The sequence below is a fragment of the Haliotis rubra genome, unplaced genomic scaffold (genome assembly GCF_003918875.1).
Source record: "Haliotis rubra isolate DU_JTF1 unplaced genomic scaffold, ASM391887v1 Scf369, whole genome shotgun sequence".
In the NCBI taxonomy this organism is placed as follows: domain Eukaryota; kingdom Metazoa; phylum Mollusca; class Gastropoda; order Lepetellida; family Haliotidae; genus Haliotis; species Haliotis rubra.
The window spans coordinates 348,861-369,534 of NW_025767045.1; the positions used below are offsets into that span (position 1 = coordinate 348,861).

At 38.9% G+C, this 20,674-nt stretch overlaps 1 protein-coding gene across 1 annotated transcript in view; it reads left to right on the top strand.

The window, feature by feature from the left end:
- The first annotated feature begins 2,024 nt into the window (after positions 1–2,024).
- Positions 2,025–20,674, top strand: part of LOC124285752 (xenotropic and polytropic retrovirus receptor 1-like) — a 29,948-nt gene continuing 11,298 nt past the window's right edge. Inside the window, 7 exon segments of the mRNA XM_046722024.1 lie at positions 2,025–2,232; positions 2,527–2,664; positions 17,122–17,173; positions 17,718–17,819; positions 18,628–18,911; positions 19,488–19,589; positions 20,275–20,355. Of these exon segments, the coding sequence (XP_046577980.1) occupies positions 2,596–2,664; positions 17,122–17,173; positions 17,718–17,819; positions 18,628–18,911; positions 19,488–19,589; positions 20,275–20,355 (690 nt within the window). The 5' untranslated portion in view covers positions 2,025–2,232; positions 2,527–2,595.

Sequence of the window (20,674 nt, forward strand, 5' to 3'; positions counted from 1 at the left end):
TATATTGTTCAGGATAGTGTAAAAAATTGTTCAGAATAAAACATAAGATGTTGTTTATTGATAAACGATACAATGCTCATCCTGATAAAGGCATACGAGACATTACGAAACATTAAACCTCCAACTTGTATGAATGAGTGAGTTCAGTTTTACGCCGCTTTTAGCAATATTCCAGCAACATCACGGCGGGCGGCACCAGAAATGGGCTTCACACATTGTACCCATGTGGAGAGTAGAACCTGGGTCTTCGGGGTGACGAGCCAACGCTTTAACCACTAGGCTACCCCACCGCCCCTCCAACTTGTATGAAACACCATAAATATTGAACTGTTGCATCGCTATAAAAATATATACATTTTCTACAATTAGTATATGCATTTTAAGCATACCTAATGCTAAAGTAGTGCTTAAGGGAATGCCTCAACGAACGGTAAAATTATATAGTCAGTAAAATTGAAGCATAGAGTCATTAATTATATATTGAGAAACGTTGAATGCAACATTCAGATCTGACAAAATTAATTATTTACACTTTACCTTAAACACAATCCATCTTCCTAACGTGTGAAATATCAGTGTGACCCAACACACATTGTTGTAGCGCCAGTAAAGACTGTCATGCGTAAATGTGTGATGCCCGAAAACATAATCTGACGATATGTAGGGCCTCTGGGGTAGCCTGCTTGCCCACGCGTTTGCTCATCAAGACGAAGACCCAGGTATGATTCCCCACATGGGTACATCCCATGTCCCTTGCCGTGATATTGTGGAAAGCAGCGTAAAACCATACTCACTCACTCCCTGACTATAATTATGTGTAAAAAGACGTCAACGTTCTTTGCTGTGCTGTACATGGTGGTCCTTCCTCATCTGACGATGTTTAACCTGTATAAAGTATAACCTGTTTAAATTATAACCTGTATAAATTATAACCTGTATAAAGTATAACCTGTATAAAGTATAACCTGTATAAAGTATAACCTGTATAAAATATTACCTGTTTAAAGTATAACCTGTATAAAGTATAACCTGTATAAAGTATATCCTGTATTAAGTATAACCTGTATAAAGGATAACCTGTTTAAAATTGTGTTTGGACTGGGTCTTAGCTATTAATCCGATAATATCTTTGTCTGGTCTCTGGTGCCAGTAACAGATCAATTAGAATTAATCCGTGGAAATACTTAGTCAATTAGCATCATTAGTGTTTAGTTCAGTGGGTAGAATTCAGCAGCAGCCAGAGGCACAACAAGGATATTTAGTGTGGGCCAAACTAATTGTAAAAGGGCTGAGCCCGCTGGGATGGTTTGGGGGCATGCCCCCTAGGAAACAAACAAAATTACTAAAACGCCATTTTATGTTTTTTGACCAGTTACGATATATTTAATTTGTAAGAAATATTGATTTATAATTTATTATATATTTTTTTATTGGTGCCGTGTGTAAAACACACTTTCGACTTTCATTCAAGAACTATCTACCACAAAAATCCTAAAGTGCCTTAAGATTCCGATTTTCACGTAAACAATGAATAATACGTTCGACCGTGTAAAGATGGTAATTTACAACACACACATAAAATGGTGAATTGAGGATTCCTTGTTTTACAACATAACAATGTGACATTTTTTCTGTACAAAAATGTAGTTTTTGTATGTGTATGCTAAAGCTTTTTTGTTATTAACTGTTTTCGCCCCCTGGCAGCCGTTAACTCGGTCTACAATTAACGTTTCAATTGTTCTAAAAAGGAAAAGTACATGTATAGTCTCTATACCTGTAAACTATGAACGAAATTTTGACAAAACACGCGCAATAACAGATTCATATGTAGGCTGTTAGAAACTCTTTTCAGTTCGTGATATGACAGAAACGAATTCTAAACTGTACCTGGAAATCGTTTTAGTCACGCAACTAACATTCAACAGACTCCTTTATTACGTAAATTTGAAGTAAATAGTAGGTAGTATGGTAGTATCATATGATTTTTGACGTCATACACCGCAAATATCAGTGACGTATTTCACAACTTCCGCTCTTCGGCAGAGGTGTTTGTGTTCTTTTGAGTCAAAGTTCAGCATGGATCTCCCCTAATGCGTGTTATTGTGGAAACGTTACGATATTTTCCAGCTTGTAAATTATTAGCAGACGGTTTATCAACATAACATGCGTGAATCACACCCGGGAGTATGTGTGGCATTGAAGTGAAAATGCATCAAACCGTGAACTGATAAGGTGAACTATCTTGATACTGAGACGACCATTGACAAGGCTACCTTGTGTACTAATCTTCGCTATTGCGCTACACTCGACATATTTATCCAAGCCAAACACAATGAGCTGTAAATAGCTCATCACGCGTGTTACACTACTTCTCTCTGCTGTACAACAGGCAGCTGTATTTATTATCAGTCTTAAACAGACTTCTCTTGTTAAATGTCAAACTGATAATAAAGTTCAGATTCAGTCCCAGTGATGTGTGTTCTTGCAAATACTCGGACTTTGATGAGCAAAAACATTTAATTGCAGGTAGAACATGGATATAGGATAACGGACATACTTCAACTACTTTGACGCTGGATTAAACAAAAAGACAGGATGAAGTTTGCAGAGCATTTGGGGGCTCACATCACCCCAGAATGGCGGAAGCAGTATATTCAGTATGAAGTAAGTTTGGAGATTATTCAAATTAAATAATGTGATGTTTTAAAGTTTTAGATGGCAATTGAATGGGACTGTAACAATACATGTTAGTATTAATGTATTGCAATGTTAAGAGTTGTGATATACATGAATACTTTTAGATAAGTATTGATGGCAAGTTTTGCACACAACTCCTTCTATTCCCTTTATTTTAAGTTGTTCCTGTGTGTATCTAACAAATGACCTGTGATTACAGGTGAACTTCGAGATTAGAATCAGTCTTCAGCAATGTTCGGTAACCTACAGGATTGTTTGCAGTTAGCAAATGTAGCTCAATCTTTGTCATGTTATATCAGGTTATGTGGATATTGTGATATGCATGCTCATTATGAATCAACAGACCTACAACTGAATATTAGATTAACACAGTTATTCTGGGAGTTGATTGAACTAATGTTGAGTGTGATGTTGAAAAGTCAATTTCATCCACTGACCCATATCCCGATGCATCTGACCAGCAGAAACTCCAAACATAGTCATTGTGCAGAGTTGTGTCCCTTATTCATGGCAGGATCCTGGATTTCCTTATCAGTGCTTTGTAGCAGTCAAACTGCTTGTAGCCTCAGTCATATAAGATGTCACAAGGCTAGGATGACAAAGCCAACAGTAACATATGCTTTGGTTCATCTGAGGTCACTAAATATCAGCATCGGGCCGATTTGTCACCAATATATGTCATATCATCCTATGTACCCTGAGTTAGTTGTTCTTTATTGCCTGTATATCCCTTGTGCACCAGTTGGCTGTATCAGTAACAGTAAATGAATGACATACTCTGTCAGTCAAGTGAGGGTCACTGGCTTCCTTGTATAATAGACCCAACAGCTGAGTGAGCTGACCCACCTGTTGACAGAGTGAGTGAGTGAGTCAGTATTGTATTATGCTGCTTTTAACAATCCTTCGGTAGTATCATGTCTGTGGAAATCAGAAATGGGCTTCAGATTATTCCCATATTGGAATCTTACCCTAGCCATTGAAGTGACAAACGGACATGTTAACCTCTGATAATAGTGATAAAGAGACAGATGAATTGCTTTTTTCTGTGACTTGTACCAGGGAGACTCTATAAGGGGGAGTGGTCACTCCTCGGAAAGCTCCTAAGCTATGCCTCGGCTCGTCACGTGACCAGTGCAGCCAATATGGCGGCAGCGTAGTTTTTAAGATTGAGCCCGGTTTATTTTCAACAGCTGATTACATACGCTGAGTGTTGTGACAACTGAAAACCTACATGTAGAAGATAAGTTACCTATTCTGTCACTTCATTTTAAGTCAAATACTTGTTATTAGTGTCAGTATAAGTACAGTAGCTTTGTAGTAAAGTTTCAAGTGGGCATGTTGTAGCTCACTGGCTTCAATTCTCAGTACACAGCGAAGAAAGACTAACTTATATCGCTAAAAACTTCTTTCACATATTCGTTTAATTTTTAGAAGGGAAATATACCTTTTGTTAAAAGGTGTTTGCAAGTAATAGTGATATTTTTATAACTAAAAAAATTTGTTAGGGTGTATTTGAGGTGTGTGAAAAATATGACATATCACCGATCTGCCATTGAAATACTACAGGGCGTTGTTTGAGTGTTTCTAGTTAGTGTTCAAAACATCTTTCACATACACCTTCAATTTTTATGAGGGAATATACCATCAGGTGAAAGGTGTTTGCAAGTAATAGTGATAGTTTTATAATTTAAAAAAAATTGTTAGTGTGTATTTGAGGTGTGTAAGAAATATGACATATCTCCAATCTGCCATTGAAATACTACAGGGCGTTGTTTGAGTGTTTCTAGTTAGTGTTCAAAAACATCTTTTACATACACCTTCAATTTTTATGAGGGGAATATACCATCAGGTGAAAGGTGTTTGCAAGTAATAGTAATAGTTTTATAATTTAAAAAAAAATTTTAGTGTGTATTTGAGGTGTGTGAAAAATATGACATATCACCGATCTGCCATTGAAATACTACAGGGCGTTGTTTGAGTGTTTCTAGTTATTGTTCTAAAACATCTTTCACATACACCTTTAATTTTTATGAGGGGAATATACCATCAGGTGAAAGTTTCTTGCAAGTAATAGTGATAGTTTTATTTATTTTTTTTGTTAGTGTGTATTTGAGGTGTGTGAAAAATATGACATATCGCCGATCTGTTCTGATACGCCATTGGTGCTTGTGATGCTTGAGTGTTATAGTTCTAAAACTTCTTTCTTTCTTGTTGATCTTAGTATTTGACAAAACTGGAAAGGTGTTTACAATGCTTTGTGATAGTTCTAAACTTTCTGTTCTTGAGGGGTCTGTGACAGTGTCAGTTAACATTCTGTCAATGCCCATGTCATTCCACACATGCAATAAGATATCTGAATTAGTAACTAATGTAAAAAAATGTCTCAAAGTAGATTTTTATAAAAGGACAGCTGATGTTAACATGTGTTCTACCGATAGTTTTATTCTTTAACATGTTTGGGGAGGGATGGCCGTGGTGTATCATTTATTCTTTCATTCATTCACATATGTTCTTTTTCTTTTGTTCTTTTTCTTAATTTCTTTCATTCATTCACATAAAATTCTTGCTCTTAATTAATTCATTCATTCATTGTAAAATTCCGACCTATACAATACACTGGCTGAAGTACTGTTAAACGCAGCCGAAGTTGCGCTGGGACCCGAACCAAGTCACTGTGTGCGTTGGAGCATGACGAGGCACACGTTAATTAGTACAAATGGTAAAGAAAGCAAGCGAGTGACCTATCCCTGTTGTAGAGTATCCCTGCTTGTACTATTATCATTACTATAATATAACAGTGTTACACACAGAAATAAAGTGTACTTCCAAGCTGGCAATGGACACATACAACAGAGAACATGTTATAGCTTCAGAAGTTAGTTTAGGAATGACAGTTAGAGTGAATTTAGTTTTAAGCTTTGAGCAATGTTCCAGCAATATCACGGTGAGGGACACCAGAAATTGGCTTCACACATTGTACCCATGAGGGGAATCAAACCCAGGTGTTCGGTGTGATGATTGAACACTTTAACCATTAGGCTACCCCACCGCTTGAGTATTTTACACATTTACATGTTACTTTGTAACAAGTTTGGATTTTACCTTTATACAAAATGTATAAATGACGGTTTACTGACTTGAATCACATAGTATTTCCCGCAATCACAATACTTCACAACAACACTAATGTTTTATGTTGGAGTAGTGGGTAAATAGTATTATTCACTCAGTAAAACACAGTGTCGAAGTCATTGTCTAGCCACCATTTCCCCCCCTCCATTGTATATAGGCCTGGCTGTCTCACTGTGGCCCTGTATATTTACTGTAGGTCCTACTCTACATTGTCTACAGCCCCCGGAGCAGTATTACTTTCCCTCCTGTGTAACTGTGTACTGTGTTGTTACAGTATTACCTGGTGGCTGTAAACACTATGAATGGTCTTTATATACCCAACAATAAAACTGTACGTATGATTATATAAGCCAGGGTTCGAAATACCCCATATATTAGCATGCCATGGCATGGATATAAAAGGTTCTTGGTGCCCTTAAGGCACACCTAAAGTTTTAGAGACATAACTCACCTCTAGTCATTTAATCCCCAAAACAAAACACTTACGCAATGACAAAGAGGCAAAAACATTTATTGACTTTATCGCCCAGGAAATCACTGGAATTATGATGGATGATATAAAAAAATGTGGTTGTTTTTCCATTTAGAGTGATGGGAGTACTGATAGTTCGAGTATTGAGGAGGTAATTGTGTATGATTGATATATTGAACAAGTGAGCCTGTCACAAAATTCTTCAAATTATCATCATCATTGCTACAGTCATTTATTCTGAAAAAGATGTGGGCATGACTTCAGGTAAAACTGACAGTCTACCAAACCATGAGGACGATTTCTGAAAGGCACACTTAAAATCTTTGCCTGGTGCCCAAGGCACACTTTAAAAAAATGTATTTCTATCCCTGTAAGCACACCCTGATCAAAATGAGAGTAATATCTTTCCTATGTATTTATTACTTCAGGTGAAAATCCACCAACTCACATTAGTACTTGCAGTGCAGTGAATATCACAAAATGTACTGCATTAACACATATTTTACCATTTGTAAATAGATAAACTATTAACATATGTTATGTTTGGGATTACACTTTCTTAGTAAAGCACAAGATATAGCACTTTTTGGGTGGAATCCCATCCGGGATTCGAACCCACACCCTCAGAGTCAGGCACCTAATTGCCAGCACACAAAGTCAGCCACCTAACAGCCGCAGTCTAGACTACCAGTTGTCCGACTTCCATTTTTGTGGAAGCGCGGTGGCTGAGCGGGTTAGGTGGCTGACTTTGTGTGCTGGGACTGCATGGTATTACCGGTAAACGCTTTTCAAACGATACGTATTGCAATATTTTTCTGAGAACCGGTATATTGGATAAAGAACATACATGTATATGAAGTTTTTGTGATTATCTTTATGGTTTAAATTAAAATCTACACACTTTCATTCACAACAAATGTTTTCCTTCGTTATTAAATTACAAAACGGCATACTGTAATGATATTAATTATATAAACATGAAAATAGAATCCCTGACTCTGCAGCCTAATGTTGAGATTGCTGTTATCAGAACCATAGCATGTATGTTTAGGGACTTATATTGTAGAAAATACGATCGACATGTACATTTAGTGTCACTTACTGTCAAACACTTAAGTTCATAATATATCACAATACGAGTACCTGAATCGCAATATATTGCGATGCAAATTATTTGCCAACACACAGCCCTATTGTGTGCTGGCTATTAGGTGCCTGACTCTGAGGGTGTGGGTTTGAATCCCCCGGATGGGACTCAACCCCAAAAGTGCTAGAATTTGTACTTTACTAAGAAAGTGTAATCCCAAACATAACATATGTTATGTTTGACCACTTTCTAAAATGGCATTGTGTAATGATAAACTATTAGTAATTAAATATTGAACTGTTAATTACCAGAAGTTTCTTTGGCTGTAAACTACATGTGCTATAGTCGGCAACATACATACAGTTCCATCATGAAGCTGGTCAAGGGGCACATTGCCAAGTGGTGTTAAACAGGGTTTTACATGACGCATGATTCCTGCGTATTTGATGCAACGATTTTGTAAAAGACTCTCAAAATATTATCATACGAGTCAAGCTTGACACAAGTTTTATGGGTGGCCCTCACAATTGAGTTCAATAAAATCGATTTGATAAGCAAAAATTGATATTGTTTGATGATAGTTTGACTTTTTACAGAGCTGTCAGATTGTTCCAGAGAACTCAGAGGAGACAGTAATCCTGGCTGTTTGAATTGAACAATGCTGTAGTTTCATTTGGTGGTGTGACATGCACAGTTACATACTGAGAATGATTAACACAAAGAAATATTAAAATTTTCATGACTCCTAAATATTGAAAGTGACTCCCAGTAATAAATATTGTGAGTCACCATGACTCCCATTTTTAGAAGTCTGTGTAAAACCCTGGTTAAACAGACAGTTCAGTTAATAATGACTTTAATGTATGGTCAAAGGACAAGGTGCCATGGTTTGATATAAGGCAGATAAGGTTTTGAGAATGTATCAAGCCAAACTGTTCCACAGATCAAAGAAAGAAGCCTTCTCAAGGGTAGCACTTGCTGAAATTTATACTCAACAAATAGTTGGTCTTTACTTAAGCCAGATAAGCGTGATCAGGTTTTGAGGCAATACCTTGCCTAACTGTGCTGTAAATCAAAGTAGGAAACACATGCACATGTATATCATGTTTATCTCGGATTCTAGACTAGTATCATTGCCAGAAAAATTTGGGCATTCTTTTTGGGTTAAAAAGTAGGATTTTAACAATATTTTGTTTGTAATGTCATGGGTATTTTTAACATTGTGTTCAGCTAGCAGTAATACAGTAATGTGAAATGAAGCATTACTGTCTCTTTGTTGGTTGTGTTATCAGTGGAATAACAGTGACCTCCACCATGGCATGACATTAATTGTCACTTTGTTGACTATACCCAAGTAAACTATGTTTTGTTTGTTTGTTGTTTAAATCTGAACTCAGCAATATTCCTGCTATATAGTGGCAGTCTGTAAATAATTGAGTCTGGACCAGACAATCCAGTGATCAACATCATGAGCATCGATCTACGCAATTGGGATATGATGACATGTATCAACCAAGTCAGTGAGCCTGACCACCCGATCCCGTTAGTCTCCTCTTATGACAAGCATAGGTTACTGACAACTAATTCTCACCTGGGTAACAGTTAACTATGGTTACAGTCTACTCAAAGGGAACACTTATTTAGTTCGCTATAACAATAGTTCATTTTACGCATTTGAACTAAAATAGACAGCAAGTTGCTGGAACAAAAAAAGCAGCTCATAAAATCTCCCAGTTCATTGTAAGCATGTTAATTATAAACATAGTTTTCTCTATTATAACTAAATGGGAAGTGTTTAATTCTTATTGCAAATTGTTTACTGACAGTTTCTACATACTTGAGTCTGAGTAAGACTTCTCACTAGCTCCAGATAAATCTTAAACCCGGTAAATACTCATTAAATGTCACCTTTATTGTCAATCAAAGACTCTTATCATAAACAGTCAAGGGCGGTGGGGTAGCCTAGTGGTTAAAGTGTTGGCTCGTCACCCCTCAGGCCCAGGTTCGATTCTCCACATGGGTAAATTGTGTGAAGCCCATTTCTGGTGTCCCCCGCCCTGATATAGCTGGAATATTGCTAAAAGCGGCGTAAAACTAAACTCACTCACACAACAGTCATCATGGTTGTCAGCAATACTTAATAGTCTCAGACCAACAGACCAGCATGCATTTCTGAGGCAGTGTTTCAAACCCAGTTTTATCTTGATTGCTTGGTAAAGATATGCCTGTGATGATCTGTCTCACTCCCTTTTAGCAATATTCCAGCAATATCACTGGGGACAACAGAAATGGGCTTCCCACATGTGGAAAATTGAAAATAGGTCTTCAGAGTGACGAGTGGATGCTTTAACCATTAGGCTATCCCACCGTCCCACTCTTCTTGAATTACCGGTATACTATTTTCTCGTCTGTCCGACCCTTCTGTAATGCAAAAGCATAAATGAAGCAAGTCAATATTTTCCTCAGGTTCAGGCTCTTAATGTCTTATCATCTCACTGGGGCTCCTGTTTACAATTATAAAGTTCTTTGTTTCGATCAAAATTATCTGTTTACAGACACTTAGAGTTAGTGTATGACTGTGAGAGAGTGGGCATCTGTTCTAGCAGAGTGTTGAGTGTTTTCCGCTGGTCACAAGTGAATCTCTAGACCTGTCAGGCGTACATAGCTTGGAGCTGTAGTGATACACAGAAACACACATGGTAACACGACATGCTGTCACATGATAGTTTCCTCAAGACTATCTGTAATGAACAAGGGAACTATTACTTTCAGTTTATGTTGCTGTGCATTGTTCAACTTACAGGTTCTTTTCTGCTAAAAAGCTGTAGTAATGTATTCTGGGGAAACTCAAAATCTGTATCTCTTTAGGCATACATAACATGTGATACCAGCATGCATGTTTAGGGCTGGCTAAAAAGATCGATAATTGGAAATATTGTCGATATGAAAAATGATTAATTATGATTGCTATGACAATTCTGTTATCCATAATATCGTACGTAAACTTTTGTGATAGAATAGAAGATAAAGCTACTCTGTTTTACATATTTCGTTTCGTTTTGATTTAAAACTGCTAAACGTAATTTAAAACTGAATGCGTTAGCGTGAGGATTTTATTTTAAACATTTACCTGTCTTACATCAACGATAAAGCACCGCAAAATTGAAAACTGAGTAACTTTATTTTCATTCTAGCATGACTGATAAGCGTTTTAAAACAGGAGTCTTTGGCGCGCAAGAACAAAATTTGTGAAGGGGCCTTTTTCCTGGCAGTTGCTTGGAATCGTCCAGTTGAGGGACAGGTTGTGTAATGAACAAAATAAGACATTTTCAACAACATAAATGTTTTATTTCAGGAAGCAGTGCTTGTATTTGTAACAAGTAACATAAATAGATTACAAAATATGCAGTTTATGCTCTGAGCAAGTACAATTATTTGATTTTTCTCAACCGAATTATTGATCTCCCCTCCTGTATGACAATCGATCTCCCCTACTGTATGACAATTGATCTCCCCTACTGTATGACAATTGATTCCCCCTGCTGTATGACAATTGATCTCCCCTACTGTATGACAATTGATCTCTCCTACTGTATGACAATCGATCTCCCCTACTGTATGACAATTGATTCCCCCTACTGTATGACAATTGATCTCCCCTACTGTATGACAATTGATCTCCCCTACTGTATGCCCCAATTCAAGCAGTGTACTTGCTAAGTTTAGTTGCTGCTAACTTTATTCATTAAAGTAAGTGTTGATAACCACCCTACTATTCCCAATTTGGAAAAGACCTGACATGCCACGTTTTATGTGGGATACATGGACAGTGGAAGTGGAAGGACTGGGTATTACGACCGGGACGGAAGCGGACAGGTTAGGATGTATGGGCCAACGGGTGTTGTCGCTGTCATGCCCGCTAGATCTAGACCCTGTTTGAATACTGCCGCTTCTGCGCTACTGACGAATTTTCCTGCTTCATAAATAATTGAGTCTGGACCAGACAATCCGGTGATCAACGGCATGAGCATCATACCCTATTGGGAACCGATGACATGTGTCAACCAACTCAGCAAGCCAGCAAGCCTGATCTCGCTAGTCGCCTCGTACGACAAGCATGGGTTGCTGAAGACCAATTCTAACCCTAATTTTCATGCATCCTACCAAAGTTACAAGTAGTACATTTCTAAAACCTGTACCACTTTCTTCCACCTCATACATGAAGCTGACATGTTGTGATGTAACTGGAATCCAATTTTAAGTTGCCTTAAAACCAACTCTGTCACTCCATGCGACCACCCCCTCAGGACCCTCTTTGAAGACATCACTGAACCATTTAACAGTGTCAATCTACAATGCCAGGGACAAGAGAACGACCATATGGTAAAATCACTAACTATCGTATTGTGATGAGAGTAATGTCAATAATTATCATATTGTGATATGAATAATATCGCTAATTATCATATTGTTATGTGAATAATATCGCTAATTATCATATAGTGTCCTAATTATGAATAATGTCGCTATGCTAATGTAAGTGATTAGATAGATGTTAATAGATGCTAAAAATGCTGGCAAAACCATGAACATGATGAATGAGAACCAGCATTGGAAGATCACCTTCAGGCTGAATAATTTACTGCACTATTTCTGTTCTGTTAACAGATCTGCTTGAATAAAGTTGTGTGACATGGTATATGGTAGAAAACAGTGGACTGAGATGACAGAAGATGATAACTGATTATTATATATAGAAGGACGATCGTTACTTCAAAAACAAACAGCGAGGGGCAGTGGGGTAGCCTAGTGGTTAAAGCGTTCACTCATCACATCGAAGACACAGGTTCGATTCCCCACATGGGTACAATGTGTGAAGCCCATTTCTGGTGTCCCCTGCTGTGATACTGCTGGAATATTGCTGAAAAAAACATATTCGAAAACAATCCCAGAACCATATTATATCCCCTTCCTCCCAGCCCTAATGTACTGCAAGAGTCTTAAAGTAAGCAAGACCAGATTTTGCTCAGGTTCAAGATCTCTCATCTTGCTGGTGCTCCTTTTCAAATTAAATTGAGTTATTTTCTGATCAAAATATATATTTTCAGGCACAAAGCGTAGTCTAAATCAAACACTACATCATACACCTTCCTTTTAGTTTAAGTTTGCCATGTACAGGCTTGCTTTAATCAATATTCTTTTAAACCGTACATCTTTCGGACCTTCACACAGTACATGTTTAAAGTGTCATCAATGCTTCTTTGACACGAAGGATACTTCATCTCTGAAAAGTACCACAAAAGAAAATGATTGAAACTTTATTTTTCGTCTCAGTGATTCACTCAGGCAGTCCCCCTGTTAAGAGACCGCCTCCGTGGTGTAGTGGTTAGAGCGTCCGCCCGGAGATCGATCCCTGGCCGTGTCTTACCAAAAGAGGTTAAAATATGGTACTTGTTGGTCCCTGCCTGGCGCTCGGCATTAATGGGTACAACAAGGACTGGTCGGCTCGGAGTCAGTATAATGTGTCTGAGTGGGGTATTCTTGCTTCACTGCGGCATGGTATCTCATTGGGCTAGCACTATAAAACCAGCTTAAGTCTGGGCTAGTACAAGCAGCCGCACATACACATACACACACATGCACGTCGTATATTCTCAAGCATGATGTTAAACCCAATTTCACCTCACCTCCTGTTAAGACATGAACATGTTGAAACGTGATGTGGGTCAAGACTTATTGCTGCTCAGCAATAAAACGGAAAACTGATATTGTATTTGCTTTGATCCTAGATTACACTTACTGGTCAGATTTACAGGAAATACTGTCAGTTTGATAAAAGGTATATATTTATTTAAGTATACGTATCTGCAGACTTTCTGTCTGTTGCTTGTGTCTGCTGGTGTTGTTACCTTTGTATCAGAAGCTGTGTTGTTCAGGGTTTTCTCTAGGTCTGTTAAGGAGATGTGATCTACCCCCAAGAATATAGAAAAAGTCAGTTTTAATGCACAATGAACACACAATGCTGTTTTGAAAGTTGTCAAATGTAGCATGTTATGTTACGGATTATGCTTTATCAGTAAAGTACACACTCTAGTACTTTTTCTGGGATTTGTAAACCACGCTCTCAGAGGGAGACACCTATTCACCAGTACACACGTGTTTCACTCGGAGAATGTGGGTTCGAATCCCAGATAAGAGGTGAGGTGAAATTGGGTTTAACGTCGTACTTGAGAATATTTCGGTCATATGACGACGTGCATGCGCGTGTATGTGTATGTGCGGCTGCTTGTACTAGCCCAGACTGAAGCTGGTTTTATAGTGCTAGTTTTATAGTGCACCAGGCAGGGACCAACAAGTACCATATTTTGACGTCTTTTGGTATGACGCGGTTGGGGATCGAACCCGCGACCTTCCGCTCTCCGGTCGGACGCTCTAACAACTACACCACGGAGGCGGTCCCCAGATTAGACTCAACAACTAAAAGTACTAGAATTTGTACTTTACTGAGAAAGTGTTATCCCAAATATTCCAAATCAGTAAAGTGACCTTTCCCCGATGTATTTCAGTGTATATGATATAGTTATCATGATGATTATGATAACCATGGCAACGATGTTGTGGCTCGGGAGAGGAGACTTCACTGACAACAGAACCAAAGAAGAGGCTTTAATACCTGGTTTCTCATTACTAGGGATGCCACGATACATTGATACACCGATGCATCGATACTTTTGCTAAGACGATACAATTATAATCAAAACTGTGTCGATATTTAGTTTTGAAAGTATCAGTTTAAATATGTATATGTATCATTTACATTTTGCAATTGATGTTTAAGAGATGTTATGATTATTTTTCATGCACAAAGATGGGAAATTAGAACTTATTAATCTCTGAGAATAAAAAATCTTTTCATGGACAATTCTAAAATATGAAATATTAATGTTCATAATGTAACTAAATTTACCCAATAATGCCACGAAAATAGGTATCGTGATGCGTATCTAATCGTGACACGTATCGATTCATGAAAACTTAGGTATCGTGACATTCCTACTCATTACAGCATCAGATGCATTATAATACACTGAATTTAAAAACAAATGCTGTATATAAACAACAATTTAGAACAAAAACAAACAATTTGGAACAAAATGATCATTTTCCCACTTTGCCCAACAAGAGGACTTTGTTTAAAATCCTAAACAAATCTGGGGTTGACAATCTCTTATCGACCCTGTCTGTTGATACAAGGGAAGCGGTTAACCCTGTGTTATCTCCGAAACTGATACCTGGATGTGGGTTTGTTCATCTGTAAGATAAATATAAACACTGGAGACTAACATGTGCTTGAACAAGATTGGACAAATACTGGCGAAAGATGGAAATTTGACTCACAAAGATAACATGGCTATAAGAAAAGATGCTGTTATTTTGTTATTTAAGTAGAAATATCTCTCTATTTAATGCAGTCATTATTTGTTGTTATGATATGTTTTAATATAAAAAATGCTGTTATTAGATTAAAAAGCAATAACTGATTAGGCATATTATTTTGAAGAATGAGGATTATTTTTATGGATATACAAATTTTTTATTCTTTAAAGAAGTTGTATGTCCATAATAATAGTCCTCATTCTTCATCTCCTCAACTTTTAGAATGCCAATCAAAGACATCAAATTATTTTGTAGAACCTGATTTACAGAGCAGGAAAAATATCTCCAATTAACAAATTTCACCTCAATCCAGTCCTTGTCTTCCTGACCGCCTCTGTGGTGTAGTGGTTAGAGGGTCCGCCCGGAGAGCGGAAGGTCGCGGGTTCGATCCCCGACCGCGTCATACCAAAAGACGTTAAAATATGGTACTTGTTGGTCCCTGCCTGGCGGTCGGCATTAATGGGTACAACAAGGACTGGTCGGCTCGGAGTCAGTATAATGTGTCTGAGTGGGGTATTCATGCTTCACTGCGGCATGGTATCTCAGTGGGCTAGCACTATAAAACCAGCTTAAGTCTGGGCTAGTACAAGCAGCCGCATATACACATACATGCATGCACGTCATATGAGCAAAATATTCTCAAGCACGACGTTAAACCCAATATCACCTCACCTCACCTTGTCTTCCTTTGTGCCCCCGGCGACACCTCACATTCCCCACATCTGTTGTTTAGAGTCTGGGTCCACCTGGCTGTGACCAATTAGTTAACAAAGGGGAATAAGGTATAGTCTGTAGCAAGAAACAAGGTAACACTAGGTAGGACATTTAATAGTATAAATATTTATATACAGTTTGATAGTAAGGTGATACTCATAGCACTAAACATACAGTAAAACAACTTACAGTCCAACAAAATCCAATACATAGTACCGGTATAAATATTTATATACAGTTTGATAGTTTCATAGAAAGGTCATACTCATAGCATCGCGAATGGTAACTCTGGCTGTGCAGGCTTTTTTGCAACATTCCCAGTATGTGATAATATTATGTCTAGACTTAACTCTGAATTTAAAACCATCTAACGCTAAATTCTGACCACCTTTAGTATTAGCAATGTATCTAAAGTTAACCTGAGCATTCGCCATTTTGGAATGACCATTTGTGATTCAAAGGAGCTATTTATGTCAAAACGATAAGCTATGATTACATCTCTGTAGTTTATTTGTTTTTATTGCTGCTCAATATATGCTTATTATGTTTCTTGAGTTTTAATATTAAGGATTCAGAACATTATTATGACATGAGAATTACTGTCTGCGTAGACTTATCTGCAAACCCACCCTCCCACTCATCCACCCACCTATCCTCTTACTCAACCACCCATCCATCCACCCACCTACCTACCTACCCCCTTACTCAACAATCCACCCATCCCACCCATCCATCCATCCATCCATCCACCTACCTACCCCTTACTCAACCATCCATCCACCCACCCACCTACCCCTTACTCAACCATCCATCCACCCACCCACCCACCCACCAACCACTTATCTGCAAACCCACCCTACCACCCATCCATCCACCCACCTATCCTCTTATCTGCAAACCCACCCATCCACTCATCCACCCACCTATCCTCTTACTCAACCATCCATCCACCCACCTACCTACCCTCTTACTCAACCATCCATCCACCCACCCACCTACCCCCTTACTCAACTATCCATCCACCCACCCACCCACTTATCTCGATCAAACCCACCCTACCACTCATCCACCCACCTATCCTCTTTATCTGCAAACCCATCCATCCACCCACCCACCCACCCCTATCCTCTTCTTCAGCTGAACCATCCATCCACCCCCACCTACCTACCCCTCTTACTCAACCATCCATCCATCCATCCACCCACCCCCTTACTATTACTCAACCATCCACCCACCCACCCACCCCTTACTCAAGCAACCATCCATCCACCCACCCACCTACCCTCTTACTCAACCATCCATCCTTCCACCCACCTACCTACCCCTTACTCAACCATCCATCCATCCATCCACCCACCCACCTACCATCTTACTTACCCAACCATCCATCCACCCACCCACCCACCCTCTTACTCAACCATCCATCCATCCACCCACCCACCTACCCTCTTACTCCAACCATCCATCAATCCACTCCACCCACCTACCATCTTACTCAACCATCCATCCACCCACCCACCTACCCTCTTACTCACCCATCCATCCATCCACCAACACTCACTCACTCACTATTGTGTTTCAGGCCATGAAGGAGATGCTGTATGAAGCTCAGGAACAAGCTCCGTCACTGGAAGGTCAGTAGTTGCTATAGTTTAAATGACATGTTGTCGCTGATTACAGAAATGGACCCTGGCCAAAACCAAATGCACAACATTCTGCCCTAATTGTTTTTGCAACATATACAGAAACTTGATCTATCCCAGGAAAATACAGTACTGTATACATTATGTTAGCTTTACAAGAAAGGATTTTCTCTCATTTTGCCAATGCCACTGCTAGACATTAGGTTAGGTAACAAATGCCATATTCTCTCTGCAGTTAAAGACCAAAGGTCGCCAGATTTTGAATATTTTTTGTGTTCATGTATACAACTGAGATGAACTTGAAGAATTGTTTTTCTTATCTTTTTTACCATATTACTATGCTTAATGACACATTATCTATTGTTCTTAACTTGTTTAGAGTTGTATGTCACAAACACAAACAAAACAACTTCCAAATCTGGCTGTCTCGGGTCTTTATTTAATGTTCACATGTTGTTAACTTCTCTCTGGTTGTATATTACCATGCTGTGAAGATCTGATGATGGTCACAACACTTGATGTGGATGTGTTGTAGTTGTGGATCAGAGTACTATCCAGAGGTACTTTGCCCGGTTTGATGAGAAGTTCTTCCAGTTTTGTGACAAGGAACTTGCCAAGATCAACACCTTCTTCTTGGGTAATTTGACTTCTCTCTAAACTCCTCGCATTGTTGTTTCAGCTTGTAGCGTTTTCTCATCAATGTATCTTTTATGAATCCAAACTGTTCCATGCCCTTGGCAGACACAACAATATTGTATTTGTTCTCAATTTAGTATTGATAAATGAGGAGGTATTCAGGATTATATCCTTGCCTCGAGTTTTATGCCACATTCAGCAATATTCTAGCTATATGGCGGAGTTCTGTAAATAATCGAGTCTGGACCAGACAATCCAGTGATCAACATCATGAGCATCAATCTGCGCAATCAGGATATGATGACATGTGGCAACCAAGTCAGCGAGACTGACCACCCGATCCCGTTAGTTGCCACTTACAACAAGCATGGTTACTGATGATCAGTTGTAATTGGATCTTCACAGGTCCAGTTTGCCTCAATAATGCATCTAGTTTGTCAGCACCATAGCTGTGCTCACTGGATACACAAAGTAGTGAACAGTCCTAGCTTTCCTCTTACATTAGGGGAGGTGGGGTAGCCTAGTGGTTATAGTGTTTGCTTGTCATGCCGAAGACCATGGTTTGATTCCCCACATGGGTACAATGTGTGAGGCTTATTCCTGGTGTCCCCTGGCATGATATTGCTGGAATATTGCTAAAAGTGGCGTAAAACTACATTCTCTCACTCGCTCACTCACTCACTCACACATTAAGCTGACAAAAGATTATATAATGGGAATACTTTTTAAAATAGCAGTAACCCAGCTAAATCTGACATACTCACACACTGACACACTTACTCACACACACTGAAAATTTTTCTTGACAGAGAAGCTCTCTGAGGCCAACAGGAAGTATGCCAACCTGAAGTCAGAGCTACAAGCATACATGGAGCATGAGTTGAAAACATCTGGAAGCAGCAGTCTACGCAGACGGAGGCCAAGTATTTATGCTCGCTTTAAGGATAAGGAGAGCGCAGGTATGACGCACATGAGGAAACTTCACGACTTGAAGCTGGCGTTCAGTGAGTTCTACCTGAGTCTCATTCTCCTGCAGAACTACCAGACTCTCAACTTCACTGGCTTCAGGAAGATCCTCAAGAAACATGACAAGGTATGAATAGTTGCAGGGAAATAGTACCAGTAATTATATTACCTTTGCAGAAGAACTAAAGAGACATGAAAAGGATGAAGTAGTCAAAACACAGAAATGTACCAACTACCCTAAATGGCAGACTAGTCCTTATTCCTGAATCCCAAACTGGTTTATGATACTGTGCATCGCAACATGTTCATATGGTCATTTTTTATCTAACACAAATGAATCTCAGTAAAACAGTTCCAATTTAGAGATAGGGCAGTTCAGAATGGACCCATCCTCGGGTATGTGTCTTTAGGGTTCTGCAGATTTTGGCTTGGGTACTCATTTAGGGTTCTGCCCGAGAAGCCGGAAGGTCAGAAACACATATCTGTTGTACCCTTGCCAATGACTGGTCGGCTCGAGTCAGTATAATGTGTCCTCACATCTTCAGCTGAAATAAAGGTACAAATAATTGGGAAAATCACTCTTGATACAAATCTGGCAAAAATGTCCAGGGTATTTACCTAACAGAAGTGAAGGTATTATACACTAGATAGTTAAGGGTTACTTACTCCAACTATGTGTCACACTGCCTGTGTGTGTGTTCAGCTGATGCAGACGAGCCGTGGTGTGGAGTGGAGACAAACCCATGTGGAGTCAGCACCATTCTACACCAACAAGGAGGTGGACCATCTCATCAAGGACACAGAGGTAGGGAGCCATCACACTGAGAGAGTCAGGGCACTGTCAGAGTCAAGTCTCCATCTTCCAGCTTGTTGTCAGGACAGTAATGTTATGAGTAATTTAACAGTTGCTATGTGGTATTTGGAATCTATTGCTTTCTTATGGATAATTCAAGATAAATGTTCTGGGTTTTTTTCATTTTTGATTGTATTCACTGCTTGTAACTATATTTGCTGCCAAACATGCAATTAGTTCTACAAGTTTACCTGTATTATCAGGTTATGCTTACATGCATACACACAAAACTGTCAAATCTTATCTTGTGTACTGTAACATTCAGCAAACCTTCTAGAATTTGAAGTAAGCAGACCCATCCGCTACAGGTGGAAGTTACTGAGGATAGATAGAATAACTGAGGTAGATTGTGAGGTTCTATTTCAGAATATGAACTTGGCAACTTGCAGTCTTTCATATCTTTCTCATATTACAGATCAAATATAGATAACACACACGTAAACGATCATTTAAACTTTATTCTATTTTTACAATTGATGGAAAATGGCAAAATACCCAACTGAGTTTGAGTGAGGAGGGTATAATTTATTTGGTTACTCAAAGGAAAATTAGGATACCCAACTGAGATGAACACAAGCGAAGTACATAACTCAATGACCAAAAAGTTATCTGTAGCTCTGCTGTGTTTTTCTTTCAGCAAAGTGTGACGAGTGAGCTGGAAGGGGGAAACAGACAGAAGGCCATGAAGAGATTGAGAGTACCACCCCTTGGGGACCAGGTAACAATCAGAATCTTCTGTAACATTGATGTTTCTTGTCGATATGAAATAAAGAGTCAATCACTAGGGAACTATCATTCAGCATTGGACAAACCTTTACAACATGATGTCAGAATCAACCTCCCATTTAGAAACATGTATTGGAGCACAGGTTGACCTATGAACTAAGGCGCTACAATTTACAGTGCAGAGTTGTGTCCCTTGAACACACCAGACGCCAATAATCAGGGTTATGTTCCATGTCACAGTAAAACAGAAGACATTTATTGCTGTGAAAGATTAAAAATTGCTAATGTGGCATGAAGCAATATGCACTCAC